The following is a 23784-nucleotide window of genomic DNA, read 5'->3' as shown; positions in this document are numbered from 1 at the left end:
GATCACGAGGGCAAGAGATAGAGACCATCCTGGTCAACATGGTGAAACCCCGTCTCTACTAAAACTACAAAAAATCAGCTGGGCATGGTGGCGCGTGCCTGTAATCCCAGCGACTCAGGAGGCTGAGGCAGGAGAATTGCCTGAACCCAGGAGGCGGAGGCTGCGGTGAGCCGAGATCGCGCCATTGCACTTCAGCCTGGGTGACAAGAGTGAAACTCTATCTCAAAAAAAAAAAAAAAAAAAAAAAAAAAAAAAAAAAAAAAAAAAAAAAAAAAAAAAAAAAAAAAAAAAAAAAAAAAAAAAAAAAAAAAAAAAAAAAAAAAAAAATATATATATATATATATATATATATATATTTACTATTATTTTAGGGCTATTTTTATTTATTAAAAAATTTTATAATAGAACAATTTACATTTCATTAAATCATTCTGTTATAAAGACACATGCACACGTATGTTCACTGCAGCACTATTCACAATAGCAAAGGCATGGAATCAACCTAAATGCCCATCAGTGATAGACTGGATAAAGAAAATGTGGTACATATAACACCATGGAATACTATGCAGCCATAAAAAAGAATTAGATCATGTTCTTTCAGGGACGTGGATGGAGCTGGAGGCCATTATCCTTAGCCAAACTAACACAGGAACAGAAAAGCAAGTACTGCATGTTCTCACTTATAAGTGGGAGCTAAATGATGAGGGTAGAGGGTAGAAGGAAGGAGACGATCAGGAAAAATAACTAATGGGTACTGAGCTTAATACCTGGGTCACAAAATAATCTGTGCAACAGACCCCTACAACACAAGTTTACCAGTGTATCAAACCTTTGCTTGTTCCACTGAACTTAAAATGAAAGTTAAAAAAAATGGTTATTAGATATTACAAAAAGTTGATTGTTCACACAAAAAAGGTGATTGTTCACATTTTCTTTGCTATTTCCTGGTATTTTAGGTGACATAGCTGGAGCAGCTGCTGTGCTGGGCAGGGTCGCTGTGCTGGGCAGGCTCACCGTACAGTTGCGGCCTGTGTAGGGTGCTGGGCCGTGCTTGCCAGCCATCTGTGGCTCAGAGCTGGGTGCATTCAGACTAAGGGGCGCTGAAGGGGTGCTGTTGTCTCCCACAGGGATTTTGTGGGCGTGCCTTGCTAAGCCTTGCGCCTGCAGGCTGCGTTTGCCTACGGGCGTCTCTTTCTCATCCACGCCAAGGCTAGCTGTGGCCTCATGGTAAGCAGTTTTCACATGTGTAACCTCAGTTCTCACAGCTTGGTGAATAGAGACTGTGCGTTCCAGGTGCCACGTGAGGGACCAGGGCGGGCAAGGTGCAGTGTTACTCCTGAGGTCACACAGCTGGTGACAGCGCAGGACCCCATTACCGACTGGCTGTGTGACCCTGGCGGTGTCCCTGACTCCTGTGTGCCCACTTTCTCATCTGTAAGTGGGGCACTAGTTTACACCAGTTTACTGGTGGAGGTTGTAAGGATTGAATTGGTCAGTCCTGTGAAGAGCTTTGGACGGTGCTCAGCAAGTGTTTGTGGCTGTTAGTCAAATGAGATCCTTGGTCAGGTCTATCGAGCCTCCCATAGCATCCCCTGAGTCTAGTGTGAAATGGGTTTGCAAAGCCTGTTCCTCCCCTGGGCCCCCCACACCACAAGGAGTGTGTGTTTCTAGGGCAGGCCTCTTCCTGGCCTTTGGTTGTGGATGAGGACCAGGGAGGGGCCTTCCCTAGCAACAGTTAATTTTGAACAAAATAACTGGATAAGCCCTAAAACTTGTAGGATTTTCATTTTAAAAGGCTAAGAGTGGGCTGGGCGCGGTGGCTCACACCTGTAATCCCAGTACTTTGGGAGGCCGAGGTGGGCAGATCACAAGGTCAGGAGATCGAGATCATCCTGGCCAACATGGTGAAACCTCGTCTCTACTAAAAAATACAAAAATTAGCTGGGCATCGTGGTGCACCTGTAGTCCCAGCTACTCAGGAGGCTGAGGCAGGAGAATTGCTTGAACCCGGGAGACGGAGGTTGCAGTGAGCCGAGATCGCGCCACTACACTCCAGCCTGGTGCCTGTCAATAGAGTAAGACTGTCCCCCCCAAAACATCAACAACAACAACAACAAACGCCAGGAGTGGCCAGCTGCAGTGGCTGACACCTGTAATCCTAGCACTTTGGGAGGTCAAGGTGGGTGGATCACCTGAGGTCAGGAGTCTGAGACCAGCCTGGCCAACATGACAAAACCCTGTCGGTACTCAAAAAAATACAAATTAGCCGGGCATGGTGGTGTGTACTTGTAGTCCCCACTACTCAGCAGGCTGAGGCAGGAGAATTGCTTGAACCTGGGAGGTGGCAGTTGCAGTGAGCCAAGAATGTGCCACTGCACTCTAGCCTGGGTAACAGAGTGAGACTCCATCTTGAAAAAAAAAAATGCTAAGAGTTGTACTGTTGGAAGAGGAGAGATTAGACCCCAAAGTCTTAGCAGGGGAGAGTTGGGTGTCTAAGCCCATTTAGGCTGGATTCCGGAGAAATTGGATTGGGAAGGAGTAGTGTTTAGGAAGAAGAAAGAGTTTTTAAAGCAATCACAGTGTTGCTTTGTGGAGTGATTAGAAAGTGTGTTTTAATAGGTTTCTCTGTGCACTTGTGAATGGAATCCCCATTTGGTGTGCTTTTAAGAGACTTCAGGCAAGATTTAAATTGCTTTTCAGTTCCTTTTTTTTTTTTCTTTGCATCCTTTGAATATAACTCCAGGCTGGCTTCAGGGTAAAAGCAAGCCTCCTGGGCTCTGTGGAAGTTATCCTAGGAGTCGCTTTTATTTTTTTTCCTATCCTGAGGCCACTTATCTATAACATCTAAGACTGCGCCAGTCTGAGGTCTTCTGATGCCTCTGGCCTCCTTTGGGGACACTCTTACCTCCTTTGGGGACACTCTTCCCTTTCTCCCTGCCTCACTCCCCGTCATCCTCAGGTCACAGCTGGATGCCGTTTCTTCAGAGAGGTCCTCAGTGGTCCTTCAGCCTTAAGCGGAACTGTTCTATTTTTCTCTTTTATCGAATGCTGTTATTTTTCTTTTTTCATGGAATTCTGTTGTTCTTCCTTACAACACTTCTCATAATTTGTAAGTACATTTGAAAAACATTTGGGGCTGGGCACGGTGGCTGACGCCTGTAATCCCAGCACTTTGGGAGTCCGAGGCGGGTGGATCACCTGAGGTCAGGAGTTTGAGACAAGCCTGGCCAACATGGTGAAACCCCGTCTCTACTAAAAACACAAAAACAAGCCTGGCATAGTGGTGCACGCCTATAATCCCAGCTACTTGGGAGGCTGAGGCAGGAGAATTGCTTGAGCTTGGGAGGTGGAGGTTGCAGTGAGCCAAGATCTCGCCATTGCACTCCAGCCTGGGCGACAAGAGTGAAACTCCATGTCAAAAAAAAAAAACAAAACAAAAGTGTTGGGTGTGATTATTTAACATCTGCCTTCCACGCTAGCCCGTAGGCCCCGTGGGAGCCGAGGCCCCTGTGTGTCTCTGTGTCCCTGCGCCAGTCCCTGACGGTGCCCAAGCACATGCAGGTGATGCAGGGCCGATGCTTGTGGGCGGCTACCATAACACGTCTGTTGCCATTTATTGAGTTTCTTGCCCTTAATTTTTTTTTTTTTTTTTTTTTGAGACAGAGTTTCGCTCTTGTTACCCAGGCTGGAGTGCAATGGCGCGATCTGGGCTCACCGCAACCTCCGCCTCCTGGGCCCAGGCAATTCTCCTGCCTCAGCCTCCTGAGTAGCTGGGATTACAGGCACGTGCCACCATGCCCAGCTAATTTTTTGTATTTTTAGTAGAGACGGGGTTTCACCGTGTTGACCAGGATGGTCTCGATCTCTTGACCTCGTGATCCACCCGCCTCGGCCTCCCAAAGTGCTGGGATTACAGGCTTGAGCCACCGCACCCGGCCGCTTGCCCTTAATTTTTGAGTTGAATGATGAATGAAACATACTCCTTTTGAAAAGAAATTGTTTTTCTTTTGAAAAACAAAACAAATAAGCATGCATTCAAGTGACTTGATACTTTGTATGGAGACTTCCGTGTCAGGAGGAGACATTTGCCATTATTTTGTGAAAGAGGTTAGAGAAAGAAGGTGACTGACTGAGATTAAATAATGTAAAAATGGTAAATGTCAGCTGGCTATCTGTTTAACAAAACACAAAAGTCACTTTAAACCCCATCTCCACTCTGGCTCTGGACTGCTTTAAACATTTCCCAGAGAATTTAATGGAAATCTAACACCCTGTACCTGTGAATAAAAGGCAGATTGTCTGTATTCTCTGGTCCCAAAATGTATTCTTTCTCTTGAAATGAACGTTTGCACTAGCTGGTTATAGACAGTCGAGGTAGGAACACTGACATGTGCTGTGTGTATTTGCCAGCTTAATGGGCTGCTCAGTATCGTTTAAATCTTATTTGTGTTGCGGCATGCGAAGATTTTTGATCATGCCTTTTGCTCAAGCCTTTTTCTGGACGAGGGATTAAGTTTTGCCCAGGAACTCTTATGAAAGAAAGAGAGAGCTAAGGCAGATGTGCTAAAGGCAATAGTTCATTTATATAATAAACCCCCAAATTGGTGAACTTTTTGATTACAAGAGTATTGAAAATTTTATCACTGGGTCATATGCTGCAAATCTGTCTTCAAAAAAGAATTCACATTTTATAGGGGAAGCACTTTGAGTCACATAGAAATTATGACTTGTACACTATTTACTGTTAAGAAAATGTATGCTCGGTCTTACTCATAGTCGCCTGTGGTAGGAACTGGATCATTATCTATTTTTAAAAGAATCAGCAAAGTGATATTTGCCCAATTCTTATGTGAGAAAACTTTCTAGATATGGTAGTGTTGAGATTGGTTAAATTGGGCCTTTTTGAATTCGTGGCTAGGTTAGTCATGACACTGATTTCAGCTTCATAATCTTAAAAAAAAATCTCTTCTTCATTTTGGCATTTGGTCTTGGCTTCTTTTGACAGTGTGGAATATCGCAGAGACTCGTCCTTCTCTCCTTTCCTGCAGTTGTATGAAAAGTCCTGCCATATTCCAAAAGATTTCCAGAAGATGAGCTACTAAGATATAAAGTAGTGTTTTTGTTTGTTTTTTAAATGTGTGTTTGTGTGTGTTTGGTCAGCTCCAATGATTTCAATGAAAAATTATTATGAAATCCTTTAAATATATACACATTAGGATAGAATCATGAGTCCGTTGTCCAGATTAATAATTATCAAGATTTGACCACGCTGGTTTTATTTTTACTTTATTCATTTTTTTGTTGAAGCGTTTCATTGCAGATCATGAAGGAGTGCACAGCGATGTACTCCTTCTTACTAGCATCCGTGTCTACAACACGCGAGGGTTTGCTCTCATCAGCCTTTCGTCTTGATCCACATATGTGTTAAGTACCAACGGCGTTATGAGGCATCCTGCTAGGCATTAGGGACACTTGAATGAATAAGACACAAACCTGCCTCCCAAGGAAATTAAGGATCGATGGGAGAAACAAATACATGCGCTTACGGGTACCTTATGGTACCTGTCAGATAACTCCTGTGGGCTGAAATGTGTGCAAAATGCAGTGCAAGTACAGAAGAGGGACTGGTCAGCTGTGCAGGGCAGCGTGCTGAGAGAAGAGGTCAGGAAGGGCCGTGAGTGGCAGAACGCTCGGAGCAGCGTCTTCAAATATCAGTGGGCAAACAGAAAGGTTGGGATAGAAGGAAGGGCCCTGCTGTTTGAGCTGGGGAGGAGGCTTCCCTTCTCTTCTGTTTGCTCACCAGTCAGCATCAGGCGAGTGCCCAATCTCATGCACTGTTACCTCCTTGCCCACCTCCTTGCCCCTCTCCCCTGGCTGACAGTTCCACTCACCCCCATCCGCCCTCACTATTACTGTTTGTGTTTGTCCCGGCATCCACCAGCACGTTTGTCTTCCCAGGGCTGCAACCTGACTCTTCCCGCAAGAATGCCAATGCCATGAGAGCAGGCACTTTTTCTCCCTACTCGTGCTCCTGAACCTGCCTGGCACACTATTATGTTCTCGATAAATACTTGTGAACCAACCGACTATCGTGAGCTATTATGGACTTTCAGGGCATGTCGGTTTTGTCTGAGTTTGAATGGACCTTTATGTGTTTTTTCATGGTCTAAGTTTTGGATCAGCTGGAGTAGTGATTTGCCAGTCAGTGTGGTTGGTTATCAGAGTCATTGGTGGGGTGTGTGTGTTAAGAACACAGATTGGCCAGGAGCAATGGCTCATACCTGTAATCCCAGCACTTTGAGAGGCCAAGGTGGGAGGACTGCTCCAAGCCAGGAGTTCAAGCCTGGGCAACGTGGGGAGACCCTGTCTCTACAGGAAAAAAAAAAAAAAATTAGTTGGGCATGGTGGTGTGTACTCAGTAGTCCCAGCTACTTGGGAGGCTGAGATGGGAGGACTGGACTGCTTGAGCCCAGGAGGTCCAGGCTGCTGTGAGCTGTGACTGCACCACGACACTCCAGCCTGGATGACAGAGCAAGACCCTGACTCTCAAAAAAGGAGGAAAAGATGCTTTTCAATTGTTTGTGTATCCAGATTTCTCCATCTTTAATTCAAAGATGCTAAACTATTTTGGGGGGAGCAGCTGTAGAATTTAACTTTTTTTTCTAATTTTTTCTAATTTAGCTTTCCAATTTTCTTCATTTTTCTCATATTTTAGTGAAAGACTATATTTTTGATTTAGTGTTCTTGGTTTTTGATAATGAAGGCCCTTTAAATATGAGTATTTTCTTGAAAAAAAATGTATGCCTATAACTCAGATATATGAAAATCATCTTTTGTTCTAAGCTTATAATTATTTCGAAGTGGACTATTTTGAAATCAGTCTTTGCAGAAGAGAGACACTATAATGCAATGCCTGTTTTTGCTGTATGAAAACCACGCCAACTTTAAAGTCCTCTTACAGGGTCATTAAAAGCAGATGTAATATTTTTTGTCGGTTGTTGAGTTTGATAGTTGAGGCATTTGTCTTCAAATTGCCAACTTTTACGACTTAGCTTAGCTGTATTTCCTGCCCCCACTCCAAGCACTTTTGTGACGTTTTGTAACTTCCATCGCAGGCACGCACAGAGGCTGGGCCGCGGTCCAGATGCGTTTGCTCCATGAATTGGTCTACGCCTCCCGAAGGATGGGGAACCCTGCCCTCTCTGTCAGACACCTGTCCTTCCTTCTACAGACCATGCTGGACTTCTTGTCGGATCAGGGTGAGTGAGCTCAAACCATGATCTTTTCTTCAAGGAACTGTGAATGAGAGCACTTTAGATGCTGGTTCATGTAAACCCTGGGCTTGGGTTTCAGTGGGTGGAAGACGTTGTCCAGCTCCTCATTGGTGAGAAGGTCCCTTCTCCGTACCTTGGTCCCTCCTTCCACATCACTTCTCTGGGACACTGGTGCCACCTCCTCCTGCCTTCACGCCCTCTCCTCCTGCTCTGTGGTCACCGCACTCCACGGCTTTTCCCTCTGCCTGTCTGGCTTCTTCTCAGCCTCCTGTGTTGTCTCTCATTTCCTTAGCCTGCCTTTTATAAAATATAAATGCCAAAGCATAACATTTACATAGAGGAGTGCACGACTTGTAGGAATGTGGCTGAGTGAATTCTCACCAAGCGGCCACCCGTGTAATCAACACCCAGACCAGAGGTAGGCATCAGCAGAACCCCAGGGCCCCTCGTGTCCCTTTGAGTCACTCCCTCCTCCCTTCCAGAACCAGAGATGAGGTCTGAGTGTGCTGGCTCTCATGGGACCACGCAGCGCCTCTGCGCCTGTTTCAAGGTTGCCTTTCTCCCGGGCTCCTTTCTTGGCCCTCAGCGTCTCTTACGCTCCTCCTGGGTGCTGTCTGCTTTTTGAGTTTCAGTCATGACCTGTTTCCCTAGGCACTTGGGGCTCAGCCGCCCCAAACCTGCCTTCCTGCCTGTGCCTCTGGCCCTGGTGCAGTGTGCGGTGGCGGTTGGGTTCTCGGGGAAGTGTTGTCTGTGTGGAGACTGATATGTGCAGAGTGTATTGGGAAGTACTCATGGGATCGACCCCGTGGAAGGAAAGAGACGGAGGCAGGACTGGACAGTGGGAGACGCTGGCTCTCCGTGCTGTGTCGACACAGGCCTCAGCCGCATGGGGAGCTCTGCACTGCCGTGTCTGCAGACTTGTCCCCTGTTGCTCTGTGGGGGGTGGGCCTTTCTACCTGCTCACTGACCAGCAGTGGCATGCAGCCTACCCTGGGTGATGTGGTTCTCTTCAGCAAGCAGACAAGGCCTCTGCTGACCCAGCGGGGCCTGTACAGCTGGGAAGCCGTCAGAGAGATCTCTGGCGATGGGAGGGCCGGGGCTTCCTGTCCCTGTGCCAGGCCCTGGGTTCTCACCACTCCCAGGAAGGGACAGGGTCTCGATGAAGGGCCCTTTCCCGGTGGAGGACAGCTTCTGGGAGCCAGCACTGTCCCCTGGGGAACACGACTCCTCCCTGCAGGCGGTCTGGGCTGCTCTCTACTGCCCCCTGCAGTGCTGCGCCGTCACTGCTACTGTCCAGGCGGGACCCCACGCCCTCACTCTCATGTCCGGCACCTCCCAAGTTTCTCGCTTCTCTTGTTTTCACATTTCTAAAACCAGTACATCTTTATCTCCATCCCTCCACCCACCGCTTTCCCCTGGCTGTTCTCTGTCTTCGAGGAGGCTCTGGCTCCAGGGTTATGTGGGGTGTGCCTCTTGGAGGGTGGCTGTGAGGTTTAAATGCACTAATTCTGGCTGGGCGTGGTGGCTCACACCCATAATCCGAGCACTTTGGGAGGCCCAGGTGGGCGGATCACCAGAGATCAGGAGTTCAAGACCAGCCTGGCCAACATGGCCAAACCCCATCTCTACTAAAAATACAAAAAATTAGCCAGGGGTGGTGGCAGGCCCTGTAATCCCAGCTACTCAGGAGGCGGATGAGGGAGAATCACTTGAACCCGGGAGGCAGAGGTTGCAGTGAGCCAATGTTGCTCCATTGCACTCCAGCCTGGGCAACAGGAGGGAAACCCCGTCTCCAAAGAAAAAGAAACCCAGTATACATTAAGCAATCCTCATAAAGCCTGTCTACTCAGCAGCACCTGTTGAAATGCTAGCATTCTTTAAAGGAAACATTAATGTCTCTATAGTGATTTCCATGGCCGTCTCTGTCAGAAAGGAATTCTTTTGTGAGATCCTGTAGCTCTTTGTTGCCAAGATTCTGAAGGCACACACCACTTATTGTGGCCGTTTGCATCCTCCTGTGTAGAATAGCTGTTGTTTTCTATTGAGGACTTCTGGTGACAGCTGTACAGCTTCTCCTCTGCGTGTGTTGTGTCTCTGTTGCTTTTGGGGCTGCATTTGAACTGTGCTAGTCATGGTTGTATCTGCAGAGTGAAGGTGGTTCCATGGCCCATTTGCACTCTGGCGTTTTGGTGACAGGAGGGAGCAGCAGGCCAAGGCAGAGCTCCCAGAGCCACCTGTGTCTCCTGCCAGGGAGGCTGCAGCTCAGTGAGGGCAGCTTGGGCAGAGGTCTGGTGTTACATGCTCTAGTGAGGTTTTGCTCTCCGCAGTCCCTGGGGGCTGTTCCACCTCTCCCCTGGGATTTCTTGAACCTCCTCAAGATCCAGCAGCTCTAAGGAGGCAGTACCTGGACTCTGTTTGTGAAGGAGTTTAGACTCTTGGGTGCCATCCCTGACCCATGGCACGTCCCTCTGCCCCAGTAGCCAGGATTTCATTCTCCCCTGGTGGTGATGTCCCCACACACCTCGTCTCAGCATGCACAGTCCCCATGGCCAGCGAGTGGTGGTAACCTGGCCTTACGCCCTTCACCTGAGCTGTCCGTGTCGCTCCTCCGCCGGCTGCGTCTGCTGCATCTTGAGCTTCTTCAGCACATACCTTCCTTCCCACAGCAGGGTCGGCGCACCTCCCCTGTCCCCGCACACTGCCCCATCACCATGTGGCTCCTCTTGGACCTTGAAACCCTTCACATATCCCTAGCTAGACTCTGCTCTCTTCCTTCCTGCGCTTACCACAGTTACAGTTCAGTCATCAGTTGTGTATTTAGTTGGTCAGTGCTTGTCTCCCTCCATGGGAGAGACCTCATTCTGCCTGCCCTCTACTGGAGCTGGACCTGGCAAAGACTGGATGCTAAGCCCTTACAGCCCTTGCCTTAATCGTGACTGTCTATGGAAAAGTTGATTCTGACTTGGGTCCTCAGGCATTTTTCAAAAGCACATTCTTGGCTGGGCGTGGTTGTTTACCACTGTAATCCCAGCACTGTGGGAGGCTGAGACGGGTGGATCACCTGAGGTCAGGGGTTCGAGACCAGCCTGGCCAACATGGTGAAACCCCATCTCTACTAAAAACACAAAAATTAACCGGGTGTGGTGGCACATGCCTGTAATCCCAGCTACTTGGGAGGCTGAGACAGGAGAATCTCTTGGACCTGGGAGGCCGAGGTTGTAGTGAGCCAAGATTGCACCACTGTACTCCAGCCTGGGCAACAGAGTGAGACTCCATCTCAAAAAAAAAAAAAAAAAAAAAGCATATTCTTTTTACAATGGACATATATGTGTATGTACACTGTATGTGTATATATATGTGTATATGTATGCTGCATTGTGTATTTCTGTCGGAGTTTGTGTTTCTTAAGGCCATAGCTTCCCCTGTGGGTGCCCTGCAGTTTCCACAGGACATGGGAAGCATTCCGTGCTTGTGAGATGACTGAGTGTGGATGCAGGATCAGGAATTGGTGTGACCCACCCTACTCTTGTGTCAGGCTGATGAGTCTGACCGTCTCCACTCCAGACATGTGGGGCCTTGTCTTGTTTTTGTGACAGCACTGAGAAGTAGATTGTGTCTGCCAGCCCCATGTGCTTGGAGGTTGATGTTTGCGTGTGTGTCCATGAGATGGCAGCCAGGAAGAAAGAGTGGATGGGCACACAGGGCACTCAGTTGTTCTGTTGCCATGTTTCTTTTTTTTTTTTTTTTTGAGACGGAGTTTCGCTCTTGTTACCCAGGCTGGAGTGCAATGGCGCGATCTCGGCTTACCGCAACCTCCGCCTCCTGGGTTCAGGCAATTCTCCTGCCTCAGCCTCCTGAGTCGCTGGGATTACAGGCACGTGCCACCATGCCCAGCTGATTTTTTGTATTTTTAGTAGAGACGGGGTTTCACCATGTTGACCAAGATGGTCTCGATCTCTTGACCTCGTGATCCACCCGCCTCGGCCTCCCAAAGTGCTGGGATTACAGGCTTGAGCCACCGCGCCCGGCCTTCTTTTTTGTTAATAGCATTCATGCATTGATGAACATCCCTGTGCCTGGTAGTGGTAGTGGGTGAGCATTTGCCTGTCTGCCCTGACCTTCTTGTCCAGAACTCATAGTCAGCGTCTTTCTTCAGGTGACAGAGAAAACCTCTGTAGGAAGGTACAGCGAGAGTTCTCGTTGATGCTTTAACCTCTGCCTTCTCCTCCTTTTTTCCTTATCCTGTTTATATTTTTTAAGCTTCGTTTACTTCTAAGCCTCTCATGTGATTGTTACACTTACTCCTCATGTGATCTTTGAAGAAGGGTGATCTGTATGCTGTAGTTTCGAGTAGACGTTTTGTCACAGGTCACATTGGAGGCTCTTGCAATATATGCCTGTGAAATACATAAATGTGAACTCTTATTGAACCGACATCTCTGACTGTGGCCTGTGGTCTTCGTCAGCCCTAGGTGAGGACAGAGGCTTCGAGTTGGTCGTGGCTTGCCCGTTGGCCGTGGCTTGTCTGTTGGCCGTGGCTTCCCCATTGGCCGTGGCTTGCCCATTGGCCGTGGCTTGTCCTTTGGCCGTGGCTTGCCCGTTGGCCTTGGCTTGCCCGTTGGCTGTGGCTTGCCCGTTGGTGGTGGCTTGCCTGTTGGACTTGGCTTGCCCATTGGACGTGGCTTGCCTGTTGGACGTGGCTTGCCTGTTGGACTGCTTGTCTCCCTCATGTGGTCACTTGTGGCCATTGCTTTCATGGCCAGACCCTTAGTGAACTCCCCCACCATGCTGTTATCTCTCTTCAGTATTTCTTTTCCACGCCGGAATCCTGAAGATAGTTTCTTTTTCTTTCTTTTTCTCTTTTCAAGATCTACCAGAAATACTGGAGGAGAATATGTGTTTAAAGTCTGAGTTCAAATTAGTCATGTAGGAATTTTTCTCCGTGGTATTTGTAGAGTGAGTTAGGAGAGATTCATCATCTCCATTTGGATGACTGACAGAGCTGCCACTGGACTTAGCTGGGTTTTACATCAGGCAGCTTATGGGAAAAGAGAGGAGGAGCTGTGATCATGGTGTACTTCTAAGATCTTTTTCTTTCTTTTCTTTGGTGGATTGTTAATTACCAGTGAGAAAACAGAGAACAAAATCACTATGCTTCTGTAAGGGCTGTATTTCCATTAGACATAAATTGGGTTTTCTTTTTGATGAAAAGGCAGCGTAACCCTTTCCTCTGGAGTTGTCAAGTGCCCCCTTGTCCTGGGAAGGGGATGCACACTGTGATTGATGGGGCCCTGGCTGTATGCTTTTAGGTGACAGGAAAATTTGTTTTCCCATGAAATGCTGATAGTGTCTTATGGTTATTTGAGGTCATATTAATTTCATATTAATTAGTTATTTGAAGACAGTTTAAAAGGAGAAGAACTTGGGGCACTTGATACTGTTGAACAAATAACAGTCTCTTGAAAGGCTTGCATAAATTGCTATTTGGTTAATTGGAGTGGTCTGGGGAAAGGACAAAAGTCAGGAGGTCTGAAAGGTTCTTTCCACTCACCTCAGCCTTTAATTACTATAACCTCCGATTGATAATTAAATCTTCCCTGGCCTTCATTTTCTTGTTTGGACAGCTGGGCTGTGCAGTGCTGTGTGGCAATTTGTTGTTTTTAGTGATAGATACTATAGTTTATTGGATGGCCTTTTTTTTTTTTCTGAAGAGCTCCTGGTGCCATTCACAGGCTGGATAACTAACATTTCTAACTTTTGCTACATTGAAGTAAACTCTGGAATACAAGAGCAGCCAAGAATGGGAAACCATGACCCTGGGGTTGAGGAGGGTCTTTCTAGCCTTCCTGTCATTTGCAAAGCTGGACTGGTGATGTGCAGCGGAAGATAGCATCATCCGGGGACATCTGCTCCAGGTGTACCCTCCAGTATGTGCAGATGACCCCAGGTATGCTATAAGGGCAATTATTTTCATAGAAAGGCTCTGACTTCCCCAAGACTTTGGTCATTTTTTCCAAGATGAAGTACTACTGTGATGATTTGTGGACTCTTAGGAACCATGACCGTGATGCTTTTGTGATCCTGGGTACAAGGTCATCTTGATTGAGGCTTCCCATCTGTGTGTGTGGGCACAGAGCTTCCATGGCACTCCAGCAGTAGACAAACGGAACTGTCGTCCTCTGAAGCTTTGTGGGTTGTGCATGCAAGCCTGGTTCTGTGAACCGCACAGGAGTCTCTTAAGAGGGCAGAGGGATTCCTTCCTTTGTGAAAGGTTTAGAATGGCACGATTTATAATTTCCAGGCTCATCTTTTCCCACTCCCACTTTCACCCTGTATTTGGCCATACTAAATTCTTGACAGTTCTCCAAATACAACAGCATTGCTATTCTGCCGCCGTTGTACGTGCTGTTTCCATTACTGTCACGTCATCCAGGAATTCATCCCTGCCATGCTGAGCTCTCCCCTCTGGGAGCTCCCCATGCCCTGTGCCTGCTGCCTCAGAGCTTCCATCCAGCACACTGGGCTGTGGAGTTGCTGGCCTGTTTCTCCATCCAGCAAACCTCTAAGCTCCTCAAAGACACGAACTGTCATGCATATCTGGAGCAGCATCTGGTACCTCACAGGTCCTTAAATGCTGGCCGAATGAGTGAAGTTTTCTGCCTCTTTAAACTCACCTTCTGCTATGCTGTCAAATGGATGTTTCTTCTAATTGGCTATTTTAAAGACCCTGCTATGGTCTTTCGTCAGGCTTTTCAGCAGGGTTTGGCAAACTGCAGCCTATGGGCCAGATCTGGGCCGCTGCCTGATGCTGATCCATGCATTGGCTGTTCCAGGATGAGTTTATAGTTACTGACACCAGTTCCTGTGGAAAATCAAAAAGACTTGTGGCTTTGACATCAAATAACCTAAAAAGGGAACAAGTGGAAAAATTAGCTGGGTAAACTGTTTCAAGGACTGAGATCAAAAACCCTAGGAAAGGTTCAATCATATATTGGCTCTGCTACTGTGAGTGAAGTGTGGTTAAAAGATGCACACTATGGCTGGGCACGGTTGCTCATGCCTGTCAACCCAGCACTTTGGGAGGCCGAGGTGGGCGGATCACCTGAGGCCGGGAGTTTGAGACCAGCCTGACCAACATGGAGAAACCCTGTCTATACTAAAAATACAAAATTAGCCGGTCATGGTGGCGCGTGCCTGTAATCCCAGCTACTTGGGAGGCTGAGGCAGGAGAATTGCTTGAACCCAGGAGGCAGAGGTTGCAGTGAGCTGATATGGGGCCATTGAACTCCAGCCTGGGCAACAAGAGTGAAGCTCCGTCTCAAGAAAAAAAAAATGCATACCATATCAATACCTATGAAAAGAAAGGGAAAGCAAAGAAAAAAAAGGATACTATAAATACGTCATATTAATGCTACCATGAAAAGACTGAGGAGCGATGAAGGGGTGCCAGTTGGTGGGAGGGGCCAGTGATTGAATGCACTTGTGTTAACAGTGTGCCTTATTTCACAGCATTTCTGCTGTTGAAATGACCTTACCAGGTTACGATGGCAGTGAGTGTGATGCTCTTGCTCTAGAGTGTACATGGTCTGCATAGCACGTGGTTTCCTGGGCTTGGTCTTGCTGGGATCTAAAGGCTTTTGGTTTGCATGCTCTCCAGTGTCTTTCTGGAGGCCTCTGGGTAGACGGTGTTTTCTTGAAAACCCTCTCTGTGTCTTGGTTTTTGCATCTACCTTGTGGGATTGTTCTAAGGATTGGAGGTGACACACCTGAAGTGCGTAACAGTCTGTCTGCTGCCAAGAAGTGCTTAGTAACTATCGTATAGATGGCACTGTTTTCCTTCTGGGGGACCTGGACGCCAGCTCCTTAGTCAGACATTAGTGGTTCTTTTGCTCAAGGTTACCTTAAGAAGACTCCGAGCGAGAAGTAAGAACAGCAGAATCACCCCAAAGGGCTGTCAGATGTGGACGTGATTCTTTTTCAAGATGTGCTGCTGTTATGTTTTGTATTATAATATTATAATTAACCATAGCACTGCTCTGACTGACCTGGGGAAGGGGTGGGTGGGAGGTGGAAACAGAGGAAGAGGAGCAAGGGGAAGGAAAGGATGGTGCCCCTGCGAGGTGTTCTGGGCAGGGAACAGGCGCCAGTGTAACCGGCGTTCAGTGCATGCTGTTTCCACCACATTTGATGTTCAGCCCAGTCTTAGGGTGTTGGGAAGGTGGCCTCTCCACCTTGTCGTTGAAAGTGTAGATCGAGATTAGACTGTCAGTTCCTCGTTCAGCAGAAGTAGTGCAGAATCCCAGATCTTGTAGTATCCAACACGAATCCGACTTCCTGTTAGACCTTACGGTTGTTCAAGCATCTTAAACTTCCAAACAACGGTTGCTAGGCAGCGCCTCTCTCCCCATGGCCACTGTCGTGCTTTTGCCTGCAGGAAACCGAAAGTCTTCCTAAAATAAAGTAAGTTTTTGAGTGATAACTCATATGCCAAACAATTTATCCACCTAAAGTGTGTGCGAATACTCACAGGGCTGTGCAGCCACACAGGTGTCATGCTGTGATGCGGATGGTCCTTGAAAATACAGTGCCAGGTGGACGAAGCCAGGCTCGGACCTCCACACACATGGTGTGTGATCCCAATGATTTGAAATGACCAAAATAGACTATAGGGACAGAAATGGATTAGTCTTTCTTAAGACAAGGGAGAATGGGGGGTGGCAGGGGGGGCGATGGCTAAAGGGTATGTATAGGGTTGAGGTGATGAAGCCATTCCAGCAGTATGTTTCACAGCTCTGAATATCCTCAAAGCCTCTGAATTGCACCCTTTAATGGGCCAACTGGTATGCAAATTATATCTCAATCAAGCCATTACAAAAGTTTTTAAGAGTCTCTAGCAGACCTCTCTGTCTCATTGGCTAGAACTGAGTTATGTGGTCATGCCAGCCCACCGTAAGCACGATGGAAGGACAGTCATCCCTGCGTATCGGCGGGGGGCATTGGTTCCAGGTTCCCTTGGATACCAAAACCTAGGGATACTCAAGTCCCTGGTATAAAATGGCAAAGTATTTGCATATAACTTATGCACATCCTCCCCTGTAGTTTACTTATGTGTTTATTTTTATTTTTAGCAGAGATGGGGTCTCGCCATGTTGCTCAGGCTGGTCTTGTCCTCCTGGGCTGAAGCAGCCCTCGTGCCTCAGCCTCCCAAAGTGCTGGAATTACAGAAGTGAGCCACCGCACACAGCCTCCTATATGGTTTAAGCCATCTCTAGCTGATTTGTAATACTTCATACAGTGCTACCTACATAAATCATTATTCTGCTGCATTGTTTAGGGAATAGTGACAAGAAGAAGAAAAAACTATACAGGTTCAGCACAGATGCAATTTTTTCCCCAAATATTTTCAGTCCTCGGTTGGTTGAATCCATGGGCACGGCACCATGGCTAGGGAGGGCCGAATGGGTTTGGCCTTGTTTGTGTCTATGGAGAGCAGGTAGTGTGGGGCTGGTGGGGTGCAGGGAGAATGGCACTCAGTGAGTGACCAGCGTGGGCCTGTGTCTCCCGTCCGTTCTCGCCTCTGTTTCCTCATCCTTCGCCTGACCACCCATGCGGTTGTTCTGGCCCAGCCCTGGAGTCATGTTTTCTGCCATCCTCTCCTGTCTGCACCTTGGAAGTATGGAGAGGCCCAGCCAGCCTGCTTCCACTGTCTCACCCTGACTACCTTCATTCTTTTTGATTTGCCACCATCTCCCTGGCTCCACTCTGGCTTCCTGTTGCTTCATTCTCCAGACAGCCCTCACACTCACTGTTTAAACTGCAAGTCGGATTGTATTACGTTGCTCCTGTAATAAAACCCGGGACTCAGTGTGGCCTGCAGTTTCCGCCTCAGTTCTGCCCTCTCTCCTACCTTGTCTCTTACTTTTTCTTCCACTCCCGATTCCAGTTCCTTTGGCTTCCTTCATTAATGCTTACGTGCCAAGCCTTTTCCACCCCAGAGCCCCACATACCCATTCCTGGGTGATCTTGAGTGGTGCACTTCTCCGTGAGCTCTCGCCTCCAGTGCCGTCTTTCCGGGAGACCACACTGTCCCTTGGCTCTTCCGTGTCACACCTCCTGCTTTGCGTTTCCCAGTCTTAACCTAGGAGGCCAACAGACCTCATCTGCCTTGTCCTGGGATGGCCTGGCACACAGTAGGTGTGAAGAAATACCATTAAATGGATGGACAACCTCCCTTGGACATTCACCTGCGCACTGCTTTGTGACTGTCCTTGTCACATGTGATGGATGGCCGTTTAGGAGAAGTCTAAATGTCACTTCCCCGTCTGGTATGCTAATGGACTTGCCTGGGGTGGTCACTGACGATTGCACCTTGCAGGTCGCTCATCTCGTCACTGGCTGCTTGTCTCTATCAAAGTCACCTTGATGGAGGGTGGAAGTGGCAGCAGATGTCGCTGAATACAGGAGACCAAAAATAATCACTGCAATTATTTTCAAAGAAGCCAGTTTCTTGCTTCAGAAAATGTTGTTTTCAGAGCAGAATTCACCGCCTCCACTTCTAAACCTTAGCAGCGTGTTTGCTAGAAAGGCGCATCTTCCTAACCAAGGCAGCCGCGTATCCCACTGCTCCTCCAAAGGCACTACGTGACTTTGTGGCAGAGGGAACCAGTTACGTTACATGATTGTAAAGACATTTTGAGAAAAGGGAGTTACGGGAAGGATTACTTAATGAGAGCGAGGCTTAGTTACTTAATTGGAGGACGTAAATCATCTGCTGACCGCGTAGCTGTATAGTCGAGTGAGCGTGAGGCATGGCTGGGCAGAGGTGGCTTCAGCAGCCTGACACCCTGTGCTGCCATTGACGGGCTACCTGGGCATGATGGGAGCCCATTACCCTCCTCAGGTCTTCTTCCCCTTCCCCTTTTCCCACCCCTATTCTTGGTGCAGTGCCATGCTTTAAGGGGCGCTGCTGGAAGGGGGCAGATGTTGACCTCACCAGGGCGAGTGTCTCATTGGAATGTTGCGGAAGGGCTGCAAAGCCCAAGGCACGGGCGCTCGTGTCCTCCTACCCTCTCTGTGCTGCCTGCGCCCTCCTGCCGCCTCCTTTTCTCCCACCCCACTGGCGTCCCCGTGTACAGATGTGCCATAATTACCACGTTGTGCCCCTCAGCCCAGCCCAGCCAAACACTTTGCTCTCCGAAGCAGAACCTCTGCTGGGGTCGTCTGTGTGCCCTGCCCTCGAGTGCCCTCTTGGGCCCTCTCTGCCGGATGTCCCTCTCCTCTCTCTTGCCAGGGTCACCAGTTTTCAAAGCAGGGGTCATTTCCTCCCCTCTTTTTCTCTCTGTCAACAGTGTCCCCTCAGCCCAGCACTTCCCCTGTGCAGCGCTTTCTTCCTTTTCCCAGCTCCCATGTCTCCTCCTGGAGCCTCCCGCATCTGATTCCCGTGTGCGCTTCTGATTCCCGTGTGCTGGGCACTTGCGTTGAGGCTCGGTTCTGGGTCCGCGTGTCGCTTTGCTCCCACTGTCTGGTGATTCCCCTGAGCCCGTGCCTTTTGATGCCATTTAAAATGTGTACTTGGATTTTTGACATGTTCACAGATGCATGTACCTTTCACCGCAGTCGGCTTTAGAACACTTTTGTCACCTCCAAGGGAAGCCCTGCACCCCGCAGCTAGCTAGGGGCACACTTTGGCATTCACATGCTGTTGAATGCATTAATAAGAAATCCTTCTCTTTCGTTTTCTTTCTTGCTGGCTTTTCGGGCTGTTTTTGGTACTGTTGACAACACTGTGGTGAAGGTCCTTAGGCATTTGCCTTTTTTTGCAGGAGAGTTTTCATCAGGAGGGGCTTCCTGGGTCAGCCTTTTTTTTTTAAAGACAGTTTTACTCTTGTCCAGGCTGGAGTGCAATGGCACAATCTCAGCTTACTGCCATCTCCACCTCCCAGGTTCCAGTGATCCTCCCGCCTCAGCCTCCTGAGTAGCTGGGATTACAGGCATACGCCACCATGCCTGGCTAATTTTGTATTTTTAGTAGAGATGGCCTCAGGCAGGCAGGTGGCTGGGAAAGGAAGGTGGATGTGAAGTGAGGGAAGCAAGGACAAGCCAGGAACTGAGGGCTGAGCTGGACCCCACGGGGACGGCGTGGAGCCCATATCAGCTTCTCCCCACCTCCCAGCCTCCAGCTCTGATGGTGGGAGCTCCTGGAGGAGAGGCTGGCACCCTTTGCTGCTGTGCTAAACACATGTGGCTGGCCCAGAGCTAGAGGAGCAGAGGAGCTACAGGTGGGATGCTGCCCAGCCCACCAACGTGGGCACCTGTCCTTCCCCGGGCCCCGGCACGGATGCCACCCCGTGCCTCTGCCTCAGACCTCACAGCCTGTGCCGACTCAGCTCCGCAGCGAGGGGCGGGGAAGTGTCGTTCCAACTCAGCCGAGTGGACGTGGTGGTGAAGATTTTAATTTCTGGTGTGAATCTCAAGTCTACTTTTAGGAAGCAGGAGATAAATCCCCATCAAGAAAAAGCATTCATTTTCTTTGCATCTCTCTGTGGCATATTTGATATTTGATTGAAATTTTCACACCTGAAATAACTTTTTGTTTGGTTTTCTCTTTGGCAAGCCCATCCTTACAGATTTAGTTAGATGGGTTAGACAGGGATACTAATAATTCTCCTCCTCCCTCTCCCCGCCTTGGATAGAAAAATATTGGTCTGATATTATGTGAGACTTTCTGAATGAGAGTGAAATGGACAGTGAAAAACACAAGAAAACCATAAAGTAACTCCTTAAAAAATCTCGGTTTTTGCATGTAAAATTGCAGTGTTTGAGCTGAGCATTTAATTTTAGTAGACCCTCAGGACTCCAGAGGATGTGTTTTAAGGGTTCTAGGAGTAACCGTTCGGATAATAAGGGACAAGGAGGAGCTGGAGGATCTGTACAGGAGCAGCAGCTCTCTTTAATTCTTTTCTGCAGTTATTTATTTGTGGGTCGTCTCCTGTCAGTTGGGTACTATGCGCAATCCTAACAGTGTGAGGGGTGTGCAGTTCCTTTGGGGATGGCCTGGAGAAACTGGCTGTGGAGATGGAGCACCTGGGAGAAGCCGAGCTTGGCTGCTGCTTTCTGCGCCCTAAATCTCCCCAACCGACGCAATGCAGTCAGTGTCACGTGTTTCAGCTCCCTTAGGTAGAAGGCTCAGTTTATATTTGGTGCCATCTACCTTGGATGTCTGAATACAGATTTGGAGGTGGCAGAGCTGGCTTTGAACACTAGGTTGTGTTTGTTTCCTGAGCTCTTCCAGTCCCGTAAGCCCCTTTGGGTTGTCCCCTTGCATCTGCCCCACCCCGAGGGCTGTACCCAGCTTTCCCTGGGTCTTCAGCTGCTGCCCCTCAGTCTCCCGGGACGTCCACTGTGGCCACATCTCTGTGCCTTTCCATCCTGTCAGTGGCCCGGGCCCCAGGTGGTCCATCTCCAGGAGCCTCCACCCCAGCCCTGTTTCCCATACCTCCTTGCTCCTGTGACCCCTTCCGTGGCGACTGCAGGAACTCGAGGTCTGTGGGTAGCGGACTCCCACGTTTCCTCATCCTCTTTTCCTCCCGGCGTGTTCCCTTAACCTCATGTGGAGTGAGTGGCTCTTCAGCAGGGGAGTTTGGAAATGTGTGGGAGTGTTTCTAGCATAACTGTGACCGGGGCCTGTCGCCAGCATTTGGTATAGGAAGGGACAGGGAAGCAAAATGCAGTAAATTCCCATCCCACTCAAAATGCCATCCGAGCTACCGGTGAGTTGAGAAGCAGCCCTCTCCTCGGCCTGCCTCCCCTGCTGTTCTCTCAAATGCATGCTGGTTTTTCTCCTCTGCCCCCGGGGCCTCAGGGTGTAGAGACAGGCGGGTGTCATTTTCCATTGCCACTTCCACACAGTCCGCCTTCAGAACACTCCAGCTTTCGGTGGGGGTGTGCTATTGGGATTGATGGCCCCTGCCTTTCCTTGTGTCGTGGTCACTGCCAGGTGCTCTGGCTACTTCTCCTCACTCACCAGGGACCTCAGTCCTACCTGATTTGCCCCCAGCACCTCCACCCCATCTCTGTTCCTGGTGGCCTCAGCACCCACACAGAGGGCCTGCTCAGCCCTGCCTGCTCTCCCATTTCTGCCCGTTCTGCTGGGTGATCTCACCTGGCCCTGGGGCTTCAGGAACTGTCCTTGCATTCATGGTGCTGGTACTTCTTCCTTCTGTGGCACTGCAGGCCTGACTGTCTACCTGCCCACCCCACCTTCGCTTCCCATCTCAGCACAGGGTGCCCCTGCCAGCCCTGCTGCTCGGGCAGAAACCTTGATGCCACTGTGGCTCCCGTGCCGTCAGGCCCCACGTGTAGTATGTCAGGAAGTCCTGGAGGCTTCACTGCCTCTGCACATCCTGGATATGACTGCGGCTTCATGCCACAGCACCTTTCTGCCTAAACCTCCCCAGTGGCTCCCATTACATGTATCAGAAAATGGAAGGAAAGCCAAGTTATTTTTGGAAGCCTCCCGGGTCCTCCTGATATTTCCTGCTCAGTTCTTCTGCTCATCTTTCTCTAGTCATCTGCACATTCACTCAGCCCCAGCCAGCTTTGTCTTCTTTCTATGTCTCTGAGAAAACAAACTGGCTTTCCATATCTTGTCCGGCACCTTGCACTTGATTTTTTTTCTGCATGACCAGCTTCCCCCTGGGTCTTAGCATGGCTGCCATTTCTACACACTTGGGGTCTGAGCCAAACGCCCACCCCTCTCTGCCTGGTGCGACCACCAGCCTCCCTCCTTGAAGGGCAGGCATGCCATGTCCCGCGCAGTCTCTGTGGCCCGGAGTACCTTGTGGCAGAGGCTCAGCAAATGTCTGTTGACTCCCTGTGCAGTAAGGGAAAGTCATGTGTGACTTCTCCCCACCTCATTTTCCCCATTTGGAAAAGGAACACAAGAAGGACCCACGTCTTGGGTTGCATCTTCGTTGGTTTATTTAACAAAATACTGCAGACTAGGTGGCTTATCAACAAGGGACATTTATTTCTCACAGCTCTGGAGGCTATAAGTTCAAGACCAAGACGCCAGCAGATTCGGGTCCTGTGAGGGCCACTTCCTGGCTCAGAGACATGGCAGAAGTGGGGGCGAGGGGTCTTTCTAGGGTCTCTTTTACAAGGGAATACCTCCCATCACAAGGACTCTACTCACATGCCCTGATCGCCCCCCGCAAAGGCCCTGTCTCCTAATGCCCTCACCTTGGGAGTTAGGGTCTAACATGTGAATTTTGGGGTGACACAGACTTTCAGACCATAGCAGGGTGTGTGTGAAGATTAAAGCTGGTTCCATTTCCATCATTCTTTCTGCTCTGTCTCAGCTTGGGAAGCTCAGACAGCTGTTAGTTCCTCTCTCCCTCTGCCCTCCATACTCAGCTGGGTGTGGATTTGGTTATTTTGTGCAATTAAGACTTAGTTCTCGGGGACAGTGCTTATATGTTTAGAGAAAATCTTCAGAATTTACAGTGCCAGTTCCAGGGACCCACTCCTATCAAGTCGGAATCTCTGGCCCTGGACCCAGGAGTCTGTGCTTCGCAGGGACGAGGCCAGGACAGGAGGTGTGCGCCAGGTCTGAGATACAGGCTTTGACAAGCGGAAATTACTAGTGAGGTGTTTTTAACCACAGCCTGCTCTGGGTCTTTGCCTGTTTCTGAAAAACCAGCCTCCCTACTTTCCCCTCCTCAGTCATCCTTTTTGACTGGTTAGGAAGTGAAATGCACAGTCACCCCAGAGGACTTCTGCGTCCTTTCGTGGCCCCGTCTCTGTGGGTGGTAATATCTCCCAAGTTAGATTCACAACGTGGCCCAGTGAGATTTCTCATGTTTATAAACTTATCTGTTTGAAAAGTAATGCAAAACAATGTATCACCTTTGGTTAAAGATTTAGTGAAACACTTTCATTGACAAGAAAAATGCTGAGGTTGATGTGCACACCATGGGCTTCAGCCCAGCAGTCATCCTCGGAGAGTGTGGGTCGAGACCGTGGCTGAGCACTGCCGGGCTCAGGACCACACAGGGCCAGAGCCACGCCTCCACTTTCTACCCCAGGCTGGCTTTTCACCCACGGTGAGTTTTCAATTGTGATGTGCTTTTCTGATCATCTTGTATCATCCTGGATATTTATTATATGTCCTTTATATTTTTTGAATTTAAGTAAATTATAAAATAGTATTAAAACAACATATTATTTTTGCTAGATTTTGGAATTTTGGTAGATTTTGGCCATAATTATTGCAAGCTTCCTATTATGTAGATTAACAGACTAAAATATGCGGAGTCGGGTTGAAGCCCCTACGTGTTGTATGTTAATGTCATGTGTTGTATTTTGTTCCCATTGTGAAGTATCTGTGGACTTCAAGTTTGAGTTTTTGTCCCTTAGTTTCATATAGCAGCGCATAGAGAGCTAAAATACCAGCTCTGGCCATAATGAACGGGTGTATGTGTGTATTTGCTTTCCTGTTTTTTCTTTT

At 48.7% G+C, this 23784-nt stretch overlaps 1 protein-coding gene across 4 annotated transcripts in view; it reads left to right on the top strand.

The window, feature by feature from the left end:
* TRAPPC9 (trafficking protein particle complex 9) overlaps positions 1-23784 on the top strand; it is a 715201-nt gene that overhangs the window by 96781 nt on the left and 594636 nt on the right. For all 4 annotated transcript variants that reach the window (XM_017501725.2, XM_017501724.2, XM_037728923.1 and 1 more), the window contains one exon: positions 7119-7262. In XM_017501725.2, coding sequence (XP_017357214.1) covers positions 7119-7262 — 144 coding nt within the window. The remainder of the gene's footprint in view (positions 1-7118; positions 7263-23784) is intronic.

Source organism: Cebus imitator, unplaced genomic scaffold, assembly GCF_001604975.1.
Source record: "Cebus imitator isolate Cc_AM_T3 unplaced genomic scaffold, Cebus_imitator-1.0 Scaffold284, whole genome shotgun sequence".
Classification (NCBI taxonomy): domain Eukaryota; kingdom Metazoa; phylum Chordata; class Mammalia; order Primates; family Cebidae; genus Cebus; species Cebus imitator.
This window is presented reverse-complemented; position numbering and strand designations above follow the sequence as displayed.